This window comes from Meriones unguiculatus, chromosome 10 (genome assembly GCF_030254825.1).
Source record: "Meriones unguiculatus strain TT.TT164.6M chromosome 10, Bangor_MerUng_6.1, whole genome shotgun sequence".
Classification (NCBI taxonomy): Eukaryota; Metazoa; Chordata; class Mammalia; order Rodentia; family Muridae; genus Meriones; species Meriones unguiculatus.
The window spans coordinates 97,881,266-97,899,133 of record NC_083358.1 but is presented as its reverse complement, the minus strand read 5'-3'; the positions used below and the strand labels follow the sequence as shown (position 1 = coordinate 97,899,133).

The following is a 17,868-nucleotide window of genomic DNA, read 5'->3' as shown; positions in this document are numbered from 1 at the left end:
TCCTCCTCAACCCCTTCCCACTGTCTGGTTCACAAAATATCCCAGCTCCTCAGGACTTCGCTCCTCTGGTCCACCACCCAGGGAGCTGGTGAGCTAGCAGTGGGGACCGCATGAAAGGCCCATGGGGATAGGAGGAGGCTCCAGCCCTGCCAGCCTGGAAATGTACAAAGCCCATCCCTCGGGACCAAGCCCGAGCCTGACGTCAAACCGAGGCTGAAAATACAGTCTGGAAAGTCACGAGGTGCCCGTGAAAAATGAGCTGCCCTCCCCAGCCAGAGACGTGGGAGCGCGGAAGGGACGTAAATCCCAGCTTTTCAGCGTCTCTGAACAGCAGGAAGAGCCTCCAAGCCGCTAAAATTCCTGCTGAGAAATTCCTAGCTCCCTAGTCCCACTCCGGGCACTCGCTGCCTTGGACAGGACACCTGCAGTCCCTCCTCAACTCCGACATGCGCACACTCCTAAGAGCAACCAGTGCCTGAGGACTGAAGGGCAGTGGGTAAATGGTGGGGGAGGCAGTGGTTCACAGTGAGTCCAGCTTCCCCCAGGGCCGATCTAGAACCTCTCTGGCTAAGCCATAGTGTGGTGCGGACTCAGTTTCCCAAAAGTCTTAAAGAACCCAGACATGAGGGTGAAGGGCCCCGGCCATACCAAGCCCTAACGACCCTTGCTATCCGGGGGACATTCTTTCAAACCTCTTCCTTACCTGCGCAAGCTCTCCTTAGCCATCCCTTTGTTGCAGAAGACACAAAGGCCCAAGGTATCTGAATAGCATAGCACACTCCCACACATGTGTAAGAATGTGCACAAACACATGAGCAGTACACACGTGTCACACATGTGCACTTACTCCCCCCCTCTTAGTAGCTAATACCTATGTCACTTAATTTGCTTCTCTCCTCATTAGGCTGTAAGCTCAACAAAAGTGGAAACAAACGTATGCGGGAAATGTAAACCACACTCTTCCTACTTAATATTCTGTAACTTCTGAAATGCAGTAAATCATAATGGGGCACTGTGCTGGCTATTTTTATGTCCACTCGACACAAGCTAGTGGTATCTGAAAGGAGGGGAACCTCAACTGAAAAAATGCCTCCATAAGATCAGGCTGTGGCCGGGCATGGTGGCACAAGCCTGTGATCCCAGCACTCAGGAGGCAGAGGCAGGCGTATCTCTCTGAATTCAAGGCCAGCCTGGTCTACAAAGCGAGTCCAGGACAGCCAAGGCTACACAGAGAAACCCTGTCTCAGGAAAACAAGACAAACAAACAAAAAAAGTTTTACACGCACATAATTCTAAGTTATCAGCTGGGCTGTAGAATACAGTTTTAACGGTTTTTCATGTCCCAGAGTTTGTGGCACACAGAGAGTTGTTGCTGTGGCTGATATGGAGCATTCTCCTGCCTTTGTTCCTCCACATCTGTGGTGGGCCCTCCAGAGCTGAGTGAAGTGTGAGAGGGCTCAGCCACTACAGGTAGGTGAGGTGGAAGGCGCTCCCCTAGGCCTGAACACCTCCTCCCTTTCCACCGCTCTCCGGATGCACTAGCTAGTACTACCACCTGTGCCTCTAACAAGGCCCAGGAGACCCTGGAGGACTGACACCAGGGCCCTATTGGTGCTCTGAGAGGTCCCACTCTTCCTGCAGGAGGGAACACCTTCCTCTGAAGAGGTTTCCCCTCAAGGTTCTGAGCCTGTGCGTTGCTCAGGGCAACCAGATCCTCCTGGGAATACTGTGTGCAAACCGCAGCTTACATGTAGGCCAGCATCAACTCTGCCCCAGCCCCATGGGCCCCAGAGAGGCTTTCTTGGGGAAGGAATCTGCCAGCTCCTACTTGATTCCTAGCCTCAGGGACTGGCCCAGGAGAGACAGTTGACACACAGATTCTGAACCAATATGTGATGGCTATTCTTGATTGTCAACTTGACTATATCTGGAATGAACTACAATCCAGAAATGGAGGGCAGACCTGTGAGATATTTTTTTATTTGGTTTGAAGTGTGTGAATACACTTCTAGTCCAGATCTTTGACATAGGAAGACACACACTTTGGACCAGATCTTGCGGCGGGAAGACATATCTTTAGTATTATCCATATCTTCTGCTGGAAGTTTATATAAAGACATGGAAAAGGGATGCTTTTGCTCTTTGCCTGCTTGCTCTCATCTTGCTAGCACATCCATTCCTTCACTGGCATTGGACCCTACTTCTTCAGGATTTCAGCATAAACACAAGGCCAGCTGAGACATCCAGCCTTGTGGGACAGAGTAACTACTAGATTCTTGAACTTGCCCTTCATAGCTAGCTATGGTTGGATTAGCTGAACTGCAGCCTAAGAGTCATTCCAATAAATCACCTTATCTCTCTCTCTCTATATATATATATATATATATATATACATATATATATATAAAATCTATCTATACAGATAGGTAGGTAGATAGATAGATAGATAGATAGATAGATAGATTTGTTTCATAAATTATGTGACTCTAAAGAACCATGACTGATACACAATATAAACACAACTGACTAGGAAGAGAGTGTAACTGGGGGAGGGGGTGCTGTGAAGGCCCTTGGGGTCAGTAGGTCTCAATTCTACCACCTATTACCCAATTAACTGAGAGTCCTGAACTAGAGTCTTGGCTTACCAAGTCCCAATTCTTCATCTGAAAAGTAGGGCTAAACATGTATCTCACCCACCCTCTAAAATGAGCCTCTGTTTATAACACTAAGCCGGCAGACAAGAGGGCGCTGTAGAAAATGCCACATGTGTGCAGACAGAGGCAGGATTGCAGTGCGCCACAGCCTGCAATCCTTCTATCCCTGCGGGAACATTACGGGGCTCATCTGCCAAACGCAGCTGAGTGTGTATCATCAGTGTCTCCCAGCACCGCACCTGAGAGGAGGAACACCTGTGAGGATCCACAGAGTTAGCCCAGGGGGTGAGCTGTGTGGGAGCTGCCTGGGCAGCAATCAAGGGAGGAAAGCCACCAGCGCAAACTTTGCAGGTGCTTTGGAGCCTTCTCTTAAGGAACTTCAACTGATTTGAGTCAGACCCGCTCAAGATAACTTTCACTCAAGATAACTTTCCTAGCTTAAAATCAACCAATGAGGAACCACGATTGTATGTGTAAAACCCCTTACAGTAGCATGGTATTTGATTAAATAGTGAGAGAAAGCGAGTGTGTGTCCTGGGTATTTATCCAAAGCACTCCAGGCAATGTATCTCAGAGATACTTGCCTATCAACGTTTACTGAAGCACTTTTCACAACAGTAAAACTATAGAACCAAGGCTAGGTGTCCAATAACAAAGGAATGGACAGATAAAATGTGCTATTTATACACAATGCAATCTTTTTCGTTTTTAAAGAAGAATGAAGTCACGTTGATCGCAGGGAAACATCCAAGTAGAGAAAAATTATAGTAGGTGATCTAAGCTGGCCTCAGGGAAACAAACACTGTGCTTTCTCTCATCTGTGATTCCTATATTTTTCACAAATATACAATGTGTGTATGTGACATAAAAGTAGAAACAAAACTGTCTATGGTAGTGGTCCTCAACCTTCCTAATGCTGTGATCCTTTAGTACAGTCCCTCACCTTGAGGTGACCTCCAACCATAAATTATTTCATCACTACTTCATAACCATCATTTTGCTACTGTTCTGAATCATAATGTAAATATCTGATATGCAGGATATCTGAGACCTAACCCCTGTGAAAGGGTCATTCAGCCTTCCAAAGGGGTTGCAACCCACAGGCTGAGAAGCAATGGTCTGGGGGAATACAGAGAACTAGGGGAGGATGGGGGGGCGGAAGAGGTGTGAAAAGGAAGGGTGGGAAGGTTGAATAGAGAATATACTGATGCACAAAATCTTTACAAAACAAACTATAAGGGAGAGAGAGAGAGAGAGAGAGAGAGAGAGAGAAATGACCCACCCGCTGTGCCTCCCACCAAGTCTCATGAGAGGCTATCACTTCTTGCCTGCTATCTGTAAAACCACCCAGGAAAGGGAATCCTGGGGAATGTGATGTTGCCTCTGCATCAGCGAAGCCATCGCATACCCACATAACCACATCATTCATATACCACTTAAGTCTTTGAAAAGACACCTGGAGTAGTCACACAGAATGCTGAGTCACAGTTTGTAAGGATCAGTTGAATGTCACCATCTTGCAAACTGTTTTAACAGCTTATTGTAGGAAATTTAATTAATTCACTCAAAAGTATAATTCTTCAGGCTTACCTCTCTTTCTCTCTGTCTTTGTCTGCCTGCCTGCTGTTTGTCTGCCTGCCTGCCTGTCTCTCCATACGTGTGTGTGTGTGTGTGTACACATATCATGTGCGAGGGGGAGCCTAAGAAGATCAGAAGAGTCTACTGGCATAGAGTTACAAGCATAGAGTTGCTAGGACCTGAACTAGGCTCCTCTGGAAGAGCAGCAAAGACTCTTAAACCTCCACCCATTTATCTAGCCCTGTAACTCATTTTTGATGACTTACCCAAGCTCACAGGCAGCTGTGACTTGAACTGACTCCTTCATATTTTCACCAGGAGCAGAGCTTGATAAGAGGAAGGAAGACAGAAGAACTTTTACCCCTGGCTGCACATCAGAAAAGGCCAGAGGAAGAAACCCACTTCGGAGAACATCTTGGCTTAACATGGCATAAGAGGTCACATTTCTTTTTCCAGTATTCTTATTAAACATTGAACTTTGCTCACGCTAGGAAAGTGTTCTCCTGCTGAGCTGTATCCTCAGCCCTCTTTGTAACTTTAAGGTAGTGTCTCTGAGCTGCCCAGGCTAGCTTTGAACCTGCAATCCTCCTGTCTCGGCTTGATGAGTAGTTGTGTCAGCAGACCTAGCTGTTAACATTTCTTTCTCCAAATGAAATGTAACCCATGCCAAGCCTCCACCCTACCAGAGGGAATTCAATGTTGATGTGGAATTTCCTTGTCCACCCACCCAAGGATAGCGAAAGGTCTGGGGTCTCCCCTACCACTGAGCACTCAGGAAGCACAAGCTGGTCTCTGGAATGAAAAGAGTAGGAAAAGAGGGAGGGAGAGAGAGAGAGAGAGAGAGAGAGAGAGAGAGAGAGAGAGAGAGAGAGAGAGGAGAGAGAAAGAGAGAGAGAGAGAGAGAGAATGCCAGAGGCAGAGACTATTTTTTGTGTTAAAGAGACTAAAATGTGAGCCCAGACATGGTGGTGCAAAGACAGAAAGATTTCAAGGTAAGAGAGCAAGTTCCAGTACAGCCAGGACTACACAGAGAAATGTATCTCATGTCTCAAAGAGAAAGAGAAAAGAGAGATGTGAGAGGGGAGAGGACAGTTGGGGGGAAGGGAGGGAAGGAAAGGAGACACACACATAGAAGAATGACTGTTTGCACCTAGGATCCACATGGACCCAGCTTCACCAAGGAAGTCCTCACATGATTCTTAGAGGTGGGGTGAGGCACAGAAGAGGCAGCAAATGGAAGAAGCCTGCCCTGGCTGAGGGGATACAGTTTCCTGGGCCATCTATGGAAGTTCTTAGTGTCCCCAGAGTATGGGCAACAGAGTAATGGTTTCCCTAGGTCCCTCTGGTGGGATTTCTCCAGAATGTTTGTCTCCAAGCCATGTATCTCCTGGCCCTTTGTAGGGGTCTAGAAACAACACCCTTTAATAAATTCCTGTCTGTGTACGTCAGCCAGAATGGCATCTGTCACCCCCAACTTAGAAGAGTAATTTAGATCAGAAGAGATTCCAAGGCAGAATTCCCCAAGGCAAAGAGGATCTGGGATTCATTCTCTGTATTTTGAGGCCACAGAGAAGTGACCAGCACCAGAGGAGGTGGGTGGTTCACCCTGATGAAAGTTCCTGACACCTGAGGCTACCGTATAAATTGTCACCAGTGGAAGGTGTTTGCACACTGAGAGCAGCTGTTGAAGTCAACTTTTTTTTTCTTTAGGAACTTAATTACAAAGTATTTCAAACAAACACGAAATTGAGTAGTGAGCAACCCCCAGGCTCCAGTTTCCAATAACGGCATCACCAGTCAACATGGCCCATAGCCAACCCATCCTCTTCCCACTTCAGTGGGCTATTGCAAAGGAAATGGAATGCATCACTTCATCCCATGCATCACCACCTCCCTATGCATTGTTAAAGGATGGCTTTTTATGTATGTACATTGGGGGGAGGGTGCTGTGCATACATGTGGAGGCCAGAGGTTGGCAGACATCTTCCTCTATCACTCCACACCTTAAAGAAAAACAAAACAAAACAAAAAAACAACTAGCATGTGTGTGTGTGTGTGTGTGTGTGTGTGTGTGTGTGTGTGGTGTTTGTCTGTCTGTGTGCATGCACACATGTGCCATGATATACATGTGGAGGTCAGGGGACAACTAAGAATCTGTTCTCTCCTTCAACCATGTGGGTCCTGTACCAGATGGGCCATCTTGCTAGCCCGCCACCTCCTTATTTGAGACCAGATCTCTCACTGCACATGGAGCTCACAATTTTGGCTAGATTGGTTAGCCAGTGAGTCCTTGGGATCCTCCTGTGTCTTGCAGAGCTGTAATTACGGGCACATGATGTCATGGCTTTTTACATGGGTTCTAGGAAATACGAGCTCAGGTCCTCATGCTTGCACAGGGAACACTCCTAAGGATGACTTTTTAAAGCGTAACTGCAACAGTATCATCTCCTATTTTAAATTTTAAAAATCAATATCGATTCTCTGATACCATCAAATATCCAGTCACCATTTTAATTGCTCCAACCTTCTTGCCTTTCGTTAAAAAAAAAAAAAAAATTGTTCAAATATATATCTTCAAGACTCCTTTTCAGCTAAGATTTCATTACAAACTTGCTGCTCCAAAGCAAACACACTCACATGGCTTATGGGTTGAAATGAGCCAAATGACAGATGTCTCTACAGGGTAATAATGTTAGGTGCTTTGGGGTTCCTAGTTGATGAGAGTTTTGCGGGCTCATTTCTGGAAACAAAGAGGACATTAAGCAAGCAAGGCGGCAGTGGTATATCTCAATATTGCTCTTCGTCACCGTGGTCCAGGTAAATGGCCAAGCCTGGATCTTGATACCCACCACTCCCTGCAATCAATTCCTTTGTGCTTAACCTGGCCAGGGTGGATTCTATTACGTGCAATAAAGACCCATGGATGTAGTACAAGTTGAGAAGAAGAATTCTTAGTTCTGCCCTGGACTTTAGAATTTGCAGAACGTTGACACACCTCATCTTGATAGGCTCCATTTACTACCAGAGTCCTGTTGTCTTTATCAAAGAGATGAGTCCACATGAGAGGGTGATCGAAGTCTCAGGACAGAATCAGAAGCCTTCAGGTCCTGGATTCCAAGCGAACTCAGAGAATTCTAAAGACTAGACTTGTTCTCTAATCCCGCTTGGCCTTCCTTGCCCCACAGCCTTTAGTACCCATGCATAAATAGAAGACGAGGGGCCAAGATGGCTCCAGGAACTCAGGCAGTACAGAGAGAAGCCGAGTCTGGAGAGACTCCTCACTCAGCTTAAGATGGGCCCACCACCTCAAAGTGCCCCCTGCCCAGTGAGGGGAGCCACAGACCTGCTGAGACCAAGTCCTGGAGCCTAGTGAGCCAGACTGCAGCTGCCCTGCCAGAGCCCTGGCCCCACAACCCCATCACCTAAGCTCCACCGAGTCCCTGTTCTTGTACGAATGTGTGAAAGGGGATGCACTTAGAGTTGGTATAATAATAATAGTTGTTATTATTATTATTATAAAATGAAAAGTACACAGTGGAAGTCTTCTCTGAGCCTTTCCTAATGTATTACAGCACAATTTGAAGCAGCACCAGTGGCCCGAGGTGGCCTGGATGAGAGGAAAGGCCCCCAGGGAAATTCTCAGGGCGAGCAACCTGACCTCTTGGAGGGGCAGAGGCTTTGATCCTAGGGTTTGAGACTCTCATAAATAATAGCCCAGGCCCAGGTACCCTGGGGACCCATCCAAAGGCGGCTGGCTGAGGAGGTAGACCTGCCCAGCCCCACAGCGCCATAGCAGACCAGCCTCTGCCGCAGTGGGCTGTGACAGGTTTACTGCCAGACAGGTCTACAGTAGTTACCTCAGATTTATCACCCTTCTTCAAGGGCAGTGGGAGCCGCCAAAGGCAGCCTGGGAGCCCTTAAATCACCCTGATGGGAAATGCTGTCAGAAGGAATGGAGGAGCAGGTAGGAGCCATCCCAGGGACTGGGGTTTCCTGCTGAGTCCTCAGGTTACAAGTCTTTTCAGACTGGGATTTATAACCCTAAGGCCTATTGGAGCCCGGCAGCCCCCTAGGGAGGAACCAGGAACTGAGGCAAGAGAATGAGGGTACCTGAGGCCAGCAGGGCAGAGCTGGGGAGAAACCGCTGGCTGCCGTGATGGAGAGAGGTTTCCCCTGCAGGTGGACTGATGTTGCCTGGGACTCTCACCTCCCTTCCCGCTTGCTGATCTTGCAACAAGGCTGTTTGTGAGACCTTGTATAGGCAGGTGCCCGTGACCTTTGTGTGTGTCACTTGTGGGGAGGGGGTGTGTATTAACAAACAGATGCAGGTATGAAAACAAGCCATTTCTCACTGCGCCCTGCTACCAGGCTGGACCTATGGACCTGTGAATTGGGATTGCATATGTAACATAGTAGCAGTAGAGGGTTAGGGACGTATTAAAAGATAGTAGAAGCTGGTGGTGTTTCTGTTTTTTGTTTTTTTTTTGTTGTTGTTGTTGTTGGTTTTTTTTGTTTAGTTTTGTTGTTGCTGTTGTTTTGAGACAAGGTCTTGATAGAAACCATGACTGGTCAAATATTCAAACTGTGCAGTTCAGTCTAGCTTCATACTCACAGCAATCCTCCTGTCTCAACCTCCCAAGTGCTGGGATTACGGGCCCTACTATGCTTGACTATCGGTGTTTAACAGAAAGACAAGCACTGCAGATTCAAACAGATGGGAGGCGAGAAAATGTAGGCAGAGGTGAGTGGAAAGAGATGTGAAAAACAGAAAGAGCAGAAGGACACACCCAGATGTCCATACAGTGGAGTCAAATCGGCCCCAAATGGGGTCAGAGGGAACAGGGAGATGTGCATGAGGCAGAGAAGAGGTCCAAGAAGGAAAGCAGAAAGGACAGGAGGAGGAAGGTGACCCAAGAAAGGAAGGGAGCCAAATGGGGAGGTGACCAGCAGGGAGGACCATCTGCTCCAGAGGGCACCAGGACCTGGGTTTGGCAACTGTTTCCACCTTAGCCACCTCAGTAAGTGACAGCTGGCTTGGCAGCAGGATCCAGGGCAGCCTGCCCTCTGGCCACTCCCTTGCCGTGGACTGGCAGACACCCAAACCCCAGCCCAGAGCACAGGAATAATTAGCCAAGCCAGGCCAGGCATCCAGAAGCGAACTTGTCACTTCTGAGAGTGTGCACAGAGCGGGGGGTTCCATGCGCAGACATGTGTGAGCTGATGGATGTAAGTAGGCCCTTGGCAAGGTCCAGCTGGAACTGTAATAGAAGTGTGACACCCTTCACATGTCTGGGGCTCCCCAAGAGCAATTTGGCCTTGACTATACCCTGTACCACTTGCAGAGAGAAAAATTGGCCTGGCTACCTCTTTCTGTAGCCCTAGCGGTTCCTTCATGAGGCTCTGGGAAGCCTTTCTTTTGTGTCCTTGACTACATAGCATAGGATCTTCTGACAGGACTGGCTGGGTTAGTCCGGACTGGGTCAACGCAGTTCCAGCAGCCTGAACCTAGAAAAGCCACATCTGGCCCTCTGACAATGAAAATGACTAGCAGATCATTTCTTCAAACACTGTGTACCCCACTCTATGGTCTGAGGAACTGTAGGAGATGGGGAATCAGTGTAAATGTGCACCTTGCACCTTGGATGTGTTTGTGTCTCTAAGTGTCATGGATGTTGTGAAGCATCCAGGAAGGTCAGATGTGGGGTAAGCTCAGCCAAGTGACTGTGGACCCCAGGAAAAGAGCCCTATGACTATAATCCTTCAATTCCCCTTACGAGATCAAATGTATCCTCCTCCAAGAAGCTTCCTTTAAGACATAGCTCAGAATGAGCACTTTTCTGTGCTCTCCCAGGATGAACAGAATACTGTAATTGGTTTATTGTTGGTGACTTTTTTGTTTGCAGAAATGCATAGTGACATAATCAGGCCTCCTGCAAGGTGGTGTAGGGTCCCTATGATTCTTCTCCACCTGCATTCACAGCTTTAAATAATGGCCCCCATCTTTGAATGTAAGCAATGCCTCAGACTCGAATCTGGCTAAGGGGAGATGTCCCAACACATCAGGTTGACTAGAGCTTGGTCTATGTCCCTCTAGAAATTCTCCTTGCAGGCCCAAAAAAGGAAGCAGCCATGTTGAAAAATCTACGTGATGAGGATACAAGGCAGTTTTGAGGAACTATGGATGGCCTCCACCAATATCCATAAAACCAAAGCCCCTGGCTTCTGTGGCAGCAAGAATTCTGCCTACATCCTATATGATTTTAGAAGCAGATGCTCCCTCCATCGGGCTCCCAGTTGAAAACATAACCCAGTGACAACCCTTCATGAAGCCTTCGAAACCCTGAGTGGCATGTGAGTCATGCCACTCAACAATGAGATCACATATAACACCCACATACCCATGTACTTAATATATGCACCTTTAATTTTTTAAAGATTTATTTATTATGCACAGTGTTTTGTTTGTATGTATGCCTGCACACCCGAAAAAGACACCACATATCACAATAGATGACTGTTAGCAACTATGTGGGAATTGAACTCAGAACCTTTGGAAGAGCAGCCAGTGCTCATAACTTCTGAGCCATCTCTCCAGCCCACCTTAGTGTGTGTGTGTGCGTGTGTGTGCGTGTGTGTGTGTGTGTGTGTGTGTGTGTGTGTGCACACGTGCGCTCGCATGCACATGTGTGTACCATGGTGCATATGTGGAGGTCAGAGGAAAACTTGTGGGGATTGACATTGTTTTTCCACTCTGCGGATTCTGGGAATTAAACTCACATTGTCAAGCTTGGGAGGAAGTGCCTTTTTACACACAGAGCCATTTCTCCAAACCATAACTTTATAAAACCTTCCCTTGGTTGAATTTCCCTTCTCAACCTAATATCCTCCTAGGCATATGTCCTTAAACATATTTCATGTGATTTTAAGCACATTTTGTTATTGTCATTTCTAATTTCCATGCTACCTGGGTAACACCCGACCCTGAACATCTCTGCATGTCTATCCATGACCTCTTCTCAATGCCTCATAGTAACCCATGAGAACAACAGTTCCTGGCAGCCTGGGGGATTGGCAACTCATGTCTGTGACTTTGTGTCAACGTAAGCCTTGGCCCAAGAAGGCATCGTAGAATTCAAGCCCCGCCTCTTCTCCTATCTTGTGAGTGAAGGAATCTCTGGCCCAGAAATACAAAGTGACTTGCCCAGAGCTCAAAGCAAATGGTAAAGCAGGTATGGGTCCAGGGCTTGTGCCACCCAGGACTTTCTATATCAGCCGATAGCTACCAGGTTGTACCTCTCTGGGGTTTGGCTGAACACTGTTTCACACTGAGATTCTGTTATTTACAAGCAAGTTACATTCAAGGGAAGGGCGTTACATAAAGGGCTAGATGCCAGTGGACAGAAATTAAGGGTACCTCCGCACAGCCTCTTTGCTGCAGTAAGGGTTGGTTATGTCATTATAGATGTTTGTTGCTACTCTGTGCTTTTGCTGAGTTTTTCTGATGTGAAGACCTGAACCGAGCCTTTCCGGGTGTCCATGTGCAGTTTTTCTCCCATTAGCAGGTCTGCCCCCAAAGTATGGAGACTTCAACAGCTTTAGAACTTTCCCACATGATAGTTTTCATTTAGCAAAAGCAAAGTTGTGTTCAAGCTAAGTCCCAGATGTGGAAAAAGAGAAGCTGGTCTTCTACCCCTAGCCTTACCCCCTGATGGGACCTCTCCCGGCACAGATGGGAGATGCCCCCAGCCTGCCCATCCCATCTGGTGTACATCTCAGTACAGCGTTGCCATGCCTTCCTCCAAGCATCTCAACTGGATCGGGGTGCTGTTCTGGGGAAGCTCAGCCATGTCCTCCACCTCCTCCCATCCATGTCCCTCTTCCCCAGTTTAAAACAGCTGGAAGCTTTAACCACCAACTGAAGTCTCACTTAATCTTGAGCAAATAGGCTGGGGGAGGGGAGCTAATGAGGGGAGGAAACAGAAAGCTCTGGGGCTTACTTCTAAAATCAGGCATCTAGGCATCCTTTGTCCTTGGGTTTCTTCCACATCTGCAAGACTTTTCACCCTTACAGACCACCGTCTGCCTGGTCATTCAGAACTAGGTGGAAATTTCCAGGCATTGTCATAGGCCCATAGACTCAGCCGGCATTCAGGAGGCTGAGACAGGCAGACTGAGAGTCCAAGGAAAGTCTGGTATACATAGTGAGATCCTGTCTCAGAAATAAACAACTGGAGCCAGGAGGAAAGCGACGTGGCTTACCTGCCCATCTCGCTTATAGGTCAAAACAGGATATCGGGGAGTTCCCCTAAGCCAGAGTTTCTCAGCCTGTGGTCCCTGATCCCTTTGGGTGTTGCATGACACTTTCACAGGAGTCACCTATCAGAAATCCTGCATATCAGATATTTAAAACTCATAGCAGTAGCAAAATTACAGTTATGAAGTAGCAATGAAATAGTTTTATGGCTGGGGGTCACCACAACCTGAGGAGCTGTAGGAACGGTTGAGAAACACTGACTTCCCCACTCACCTCACCATGTAGCGAGAGACAGCAGGGGGTGCACTCTTCTTGCTGGGGAGCCAGGACTCTTCAGAGGGAGGCTGATAGGGAGTGGACAACGGTCTCTCCAGTGCAAGAGTATTAAGAGGTGAACCTTTTAGCAAGCGACTGAACCATAGAGGTTCTGCCCTTGTGTTTGGAATCTGTCCTTATATTAGAGATGGAAGGGGCACGGGAGAGATAATTCAGTCAGTAAAGTGTCATACACCCAAGCCTGAGGACCTGAGTTTGACCCCCAGCACCTACGTAAAAAGCTGTGGATGGTGGCATCCTCTTGGAATCCCAAGCATTATGGAGATGGGAACAGGGTGGATCCCCAGGGCTTGCTGGACAACCAGCCTAGCCTACTTGGCTTTTGTTCAGGCCAGTGACAAACTGTCCTATCAAACAATGTGGATCTCTGGTCTTGACAAGCTTGCAAACACATGTGAATGTATGCCCTCCTACAAGCTTGCGTGAGTGCACACATGTGTGCACACACATACACACACTTGCATATGTGCCTGCACACATACACAATACAGGTCCATACTCTCATATCTATGCACATACAAAGACATGGGAGGGAGCATTTTTGCCCTTCCCCTGAGGACACATAGAAGGTGCCTCCAAGTGAGGAGGAGACAGTGGCTGTGCTGGCACCTTGACCTGAAACTTCTTGTTTTCCAGCACTGTGGACAACAATTTTCTGTGGGATATTACTTTTTTTTTTAATACCTGACAAACACAATGTAGGAAGGAAGGGAGTTTTGACATCTGATTTATAAGGAATAGGGTCCAGGTAAGTGACCCACAGTGGCAGGAGGATGGGACAGCTGATCACGTTAGGCGGGATGTAAAGCCAAACTCTAAAAATGGAAGGTCTGACTTCAGGGGCCTACTTCCTCCAGCAAGGCTCTACTTTCTAAAAGTCCCACAACCTTCCAAAGTAATGTCACCAACTGGGGATTAAGTGTTCAAACACATGAACCTATGGGGGGGGCATTTATTTTTCAAAAGACAATTACCCAAGCCTAAGGTATCCTAATATAGCTGATACGAAACTATGACAGAGGCCCCCAAAATGTTTGTTGATGAAATAAATGAATGGTGCCAATAGCACACAGGGCCACGATGCCACTCCTATTTCAATCAGAAATAGTTTTGCCAGGGAACAGAGAAATTTGGGACCGTAGGTGGGTCATCCAGGAGGGAGCTGAGATGGGGAGTCCAGTTTCTCTGTGGACAGTAACACAAACCTGGCTGTCACAAGAAGCGCCCCACTTGAGAAAGGCCTTTACCTCTAGTAATGTGCGTGTCCTTTCATCGTAGAGGAAAAAGAGGTGATGTGGGGAGTTAAAGAGCCATTGGCACAAAGCTGAAGTTCAGAAAGAGCTTGTTCCCTCTTCCTATCACCACCCCCCACACACACACACACACACAAGCGGTGGCACAGAGTAGGGAACCAAAAGTCTCTCCAGTACAGCGGAAGGTCCTGGTGGCAGGTGGCCCAAGAGCTGCGCTGTCAACATGCAGTAGGATTCACGTAGAAGATTCAGTATCTGCTGAGGACCTGGTCCACGTTAATGATGCATTCTCTGTGTCCTCAATATATATGCACCTGCCCTTCTCTGATTACAGATTTTTTCTCCTCTTAGGGAATAAAGCCCATAACTTTATAACAACAAGAGGCACTGCATTGAGTGATACCATCCCTGGGGAAGTTAATATATTTTTTTTTTTTTTACCAATCTTTACATGTATGTTGGTACATGCTTTCAGGTGCTCAGTTTTGAGGAGGGAAGGGGCAGGTGGGCCCATGGGAAGGATGGAATCAGCAGTAGGAGGAAGACACACAGAGTAGAAGGATGGACCAACTTTTGTCCTTCTAAGTTTGGGACTGGACACATCCTCCCCTGAACTGCTCACCATGGAATCTGCCCACCTTTACCTTGCCTCTGCCACCAGCACCAGCCAGAGAAAACAAAGGCCTTGCCTGTCCTTCATGCCAGCTTCTCTCAGCAAGGAGAATAAAATGGCCCACTTGCTTTTATCGCTCAGAGGTTTCCTGGGAAATGGGCTATTAGTTCCCCTAATGTAAAGATAATAGGCTTGTCTCCATTGGCAAGTGGCACAACCCCGGCACAAATGAATTCACAGAAGCATCACAAGACCTCCCAGCAGATGGCAAACGGCCCAGGAATGAGAGTGGGACCAGAATAGGAACTTTGGAGAAGTGTGGACGGCAATCCACCCCACCTGTGGGCAGTGAGTCTGGGAAGAGTCATTCAGACCCATGGAGTCCCGACTCTTCTCCCTTATCAGACAGCGTAGAGCTGGGTGCCATCAGCAAAGTGAAGTTGTCTCTAGCTAAGAGATGACAGAACAATGCTACCTAACACAGGCTGTTAGAGCAGAGGGTCCCCAGGCCCTTCCCACCATTTCTGTGGAGCCCACTTCTAGAAAACTATGCCATCTTTACCTCTTGCCTACATCAGTGTCTTTGGGGTAAGTGGACATTATGCTACAGGTGGAAACCCTCAGCATCCTCCAGGGGAAGGGCACCAGCCAAGATGTTGGTTGTGCTAGTCTGAAAGTCGTGGGCCCTATAGGCCAAGGACAGAGTGCTTCCTAGAGAAACAGGACTTTTGCTCCCTCTTTTCCAAGCACCTATCTTCCCCTGCCCCCTCCACAGTCACCATCTCTGACCCCCATGGCTAAAACTTCTACAGGAACAGTACTTTGGGGACTTCAGCTGCAAAAGGAGGACCATGGTTCTCAATGGGCAACCCTAAGCCTGCTCCATCCAAACACAGTATGGAGCCTCTCAGCTCTGTTCTAAAGGTTGCGCTCTTCTCTCCGAGTAGATAGGCATGTTCTGCAAGGCAGAAGCACCAGGGCATGTAAACACAGGCTGAGCTCTACTGGAATAACATGTCTCTGATTTTCCTGTGTATCTCTCTCATCTAGGCTGGGTGTTGCACAAGGGCAGGGGACCTTGTCTGTCTTGTTTTTGTTTTTGTTGTTTTCCTCCATAGGAGTAATGGGCAGTACTAGCAAGATATCAGGACCTCAGTGCTACCTTGATTAGTCAGAGTGTGGCAGTGGACATAGCTTTATTCAGGCTGGCCCCACGAGTGTGCTATTTATGAACTTTTTTTTTTTCTGCCTAGGTCTCTGTTCCCTGCCATTCTGGGACTTGATCTGACTTTCTGCAAGCCTCAAGACTGGCCTATGCAATAACTTTCCCTGTTGTCACATCTCTGAAGCTATGGGAAGCACAAGCAGAAGGACAGCATGGTAAGCCTCACCAAGAGTTCAAGGGCAGTAGATGATAGCCCTTCCTCTTTATACTATTGGGGGTCTGGGTTCCACCAAGAGAAGGGACAATGGACTCACACTGTTCTGATGGAGAAGAGGCTCTGCCTAAAGCCATGGATACCTTCTCTGAGCCATGCTTGGGCAAAGATGTTCCCCCCAAAGCTGGTGTGAACTTTGACTGTCCCTATAGGGCACCTTGGCCCATCCAGAACCCTTGTAGCAGAGAGTGATGATGTTAGAATCATTCTGCACTTCAGATAGGGACCTGCAGTCAAGAGGCATAGAAGGATACAGATACCTTCCAGCTAAAGGTTCAACTAGGGAGATGAGTACATCTCCATCAGAAGAAAATAATGAGAAAAATGGTCCAAGAACATGAAAGGATCAGTCCAGGGGAAGTTTAGTGACCAAAAGAGTAAGATGGGCCAATTTGCTAACCAGCCTCCTCTTCAGCCTTCTCTTCTTCCTTCTTTTCTCCTATTCCTCCTCCTTCATTGCTTTGCTGAAGCTCTGAGGTAACAGCAGGAGCTTCGTTTTCCGCTGCCAGCTCTTCAAGCTGCTGCTGTGCCAGGAGTTGGCCCACCAACTGCTCCAGGGCCTCCAAGCTCAGCCTCTGCAGGCGCTCCTCATGCTCTTGCCTCAACAACCTCAGCACTGCCTTGGCATCCTTGGGACCAAAATGTTTGCCTAGTACCTGGCTCAGGTGGAGCCACAGGGGCTGGGTTTCATAGGTTTCATTGTCAAGTGCTGTGTCCTCTCGAGGCCGCATGATGACATTGATGGAGGCGTTGGGCCCAATGCTGTAATCTGAGAGATATTTGTCATCAGCCAGGAGCTGGCCTCGGAACAGCAGGTGCTGCTGCTCCTCTGGCACCTGCAGGTGCTGAGAGACCAGCTTCTTCAGTGTGGCCACGCTTTCTTTTCCAGATACCTTTAGGCTGCATCTTCGGCCCAAGAGCAGTTTGACCGTGAGGAGCATTGGGCCAGAGAGGAATCAGGAGGGATCCATGCTCTGAAAATGGCCCTATAGGTGACCCTGTCATGAAAGGGCCACTGCTCCTAGCAGGGCAAGGGCCCAGTGCACGTGAGCAGCCACTAGCTAATGCACAGTGATGTCATAATGCTACAGGAGGGTTCATTTCCAAAGCAGAACTCTAGGGACATCAGAGGGGCATCTTTCCTACATGAGAAAAGAGAAAGATGGGGAGAAATGACCAGGAAAGAAAATGTAGGCCTGGGAGGAAGGAGAACTGGAACAGAGAAAGATAACTGGAAAAGGCACTATGACAACAGCCTGTCTGACAATTCTTTCAGCACATGCCTCGGGTACTTTCTTGGTATCCACAGAAGAGACCAGGGAGCCTCTGGGAACAACAGCACAGAAAGATAGAGCAGAGCCACTAAATGGTATCTGTGTTGTGTCCATAACAAGGTACTTTGATGATGCCTACCTGCGGGAGGGGAATGTACAGGCTCATGTAATCCTACAGAAAGAGGCACATAGCCATGTTTTCAGGCTGGCCCACCTTGCCTCCTAAAACACCTACTCGGTATCTATCAACTTGCCAGGCATTGAGCAGTCTCTCGGGCTCAGAGGCACATAAGGAACAGGATGCTTGCTGGATATTTGAATGTCCCATTTGGCAAATTTGACTGCAACATATTGTTGATCTTGGACCAAACCCTTTGCAGGTATTGTCACATGTAAGCCTAGAAGGATGGTACTGACTTGGCCGAGAGGTGAGAGGCCTAGAAAAGAGCTAACATCCCTAACGGATA

General features: G+C 47.9%; 1 protein-coding gene across 1 annotated transcript; it reads right to left on the bottom strand.

Moving 5' to 3' along the window:
• Positions 1 to 16,522: 16,522 nt before the first annotated feature.
• On the bottom strand, positions 16,523 to 17,068 carry Ubl4b (ubiquitin like 4B). The gene has a single exon (XM_021631648.2). It carries the CDS (start codon positions 17,066 to 17,068, stop codon positions 16,523 to 16,525), a length of 546 nt encoding a protein of 181 aa, XP_021487323.1.
• Between the last annotated feature and the right edge of the window lie 800 nt (positions 17,069 to 17,868).

Coding starts and splice junctions, on each gene's coding strand:
- Ubl4b (XM_021631648.2), bottom strand. CDS start 17,068: ATGCTCCTCACGGTCAAACTGCTCTTGGGCCGAAGATGCAGCCTAAAG.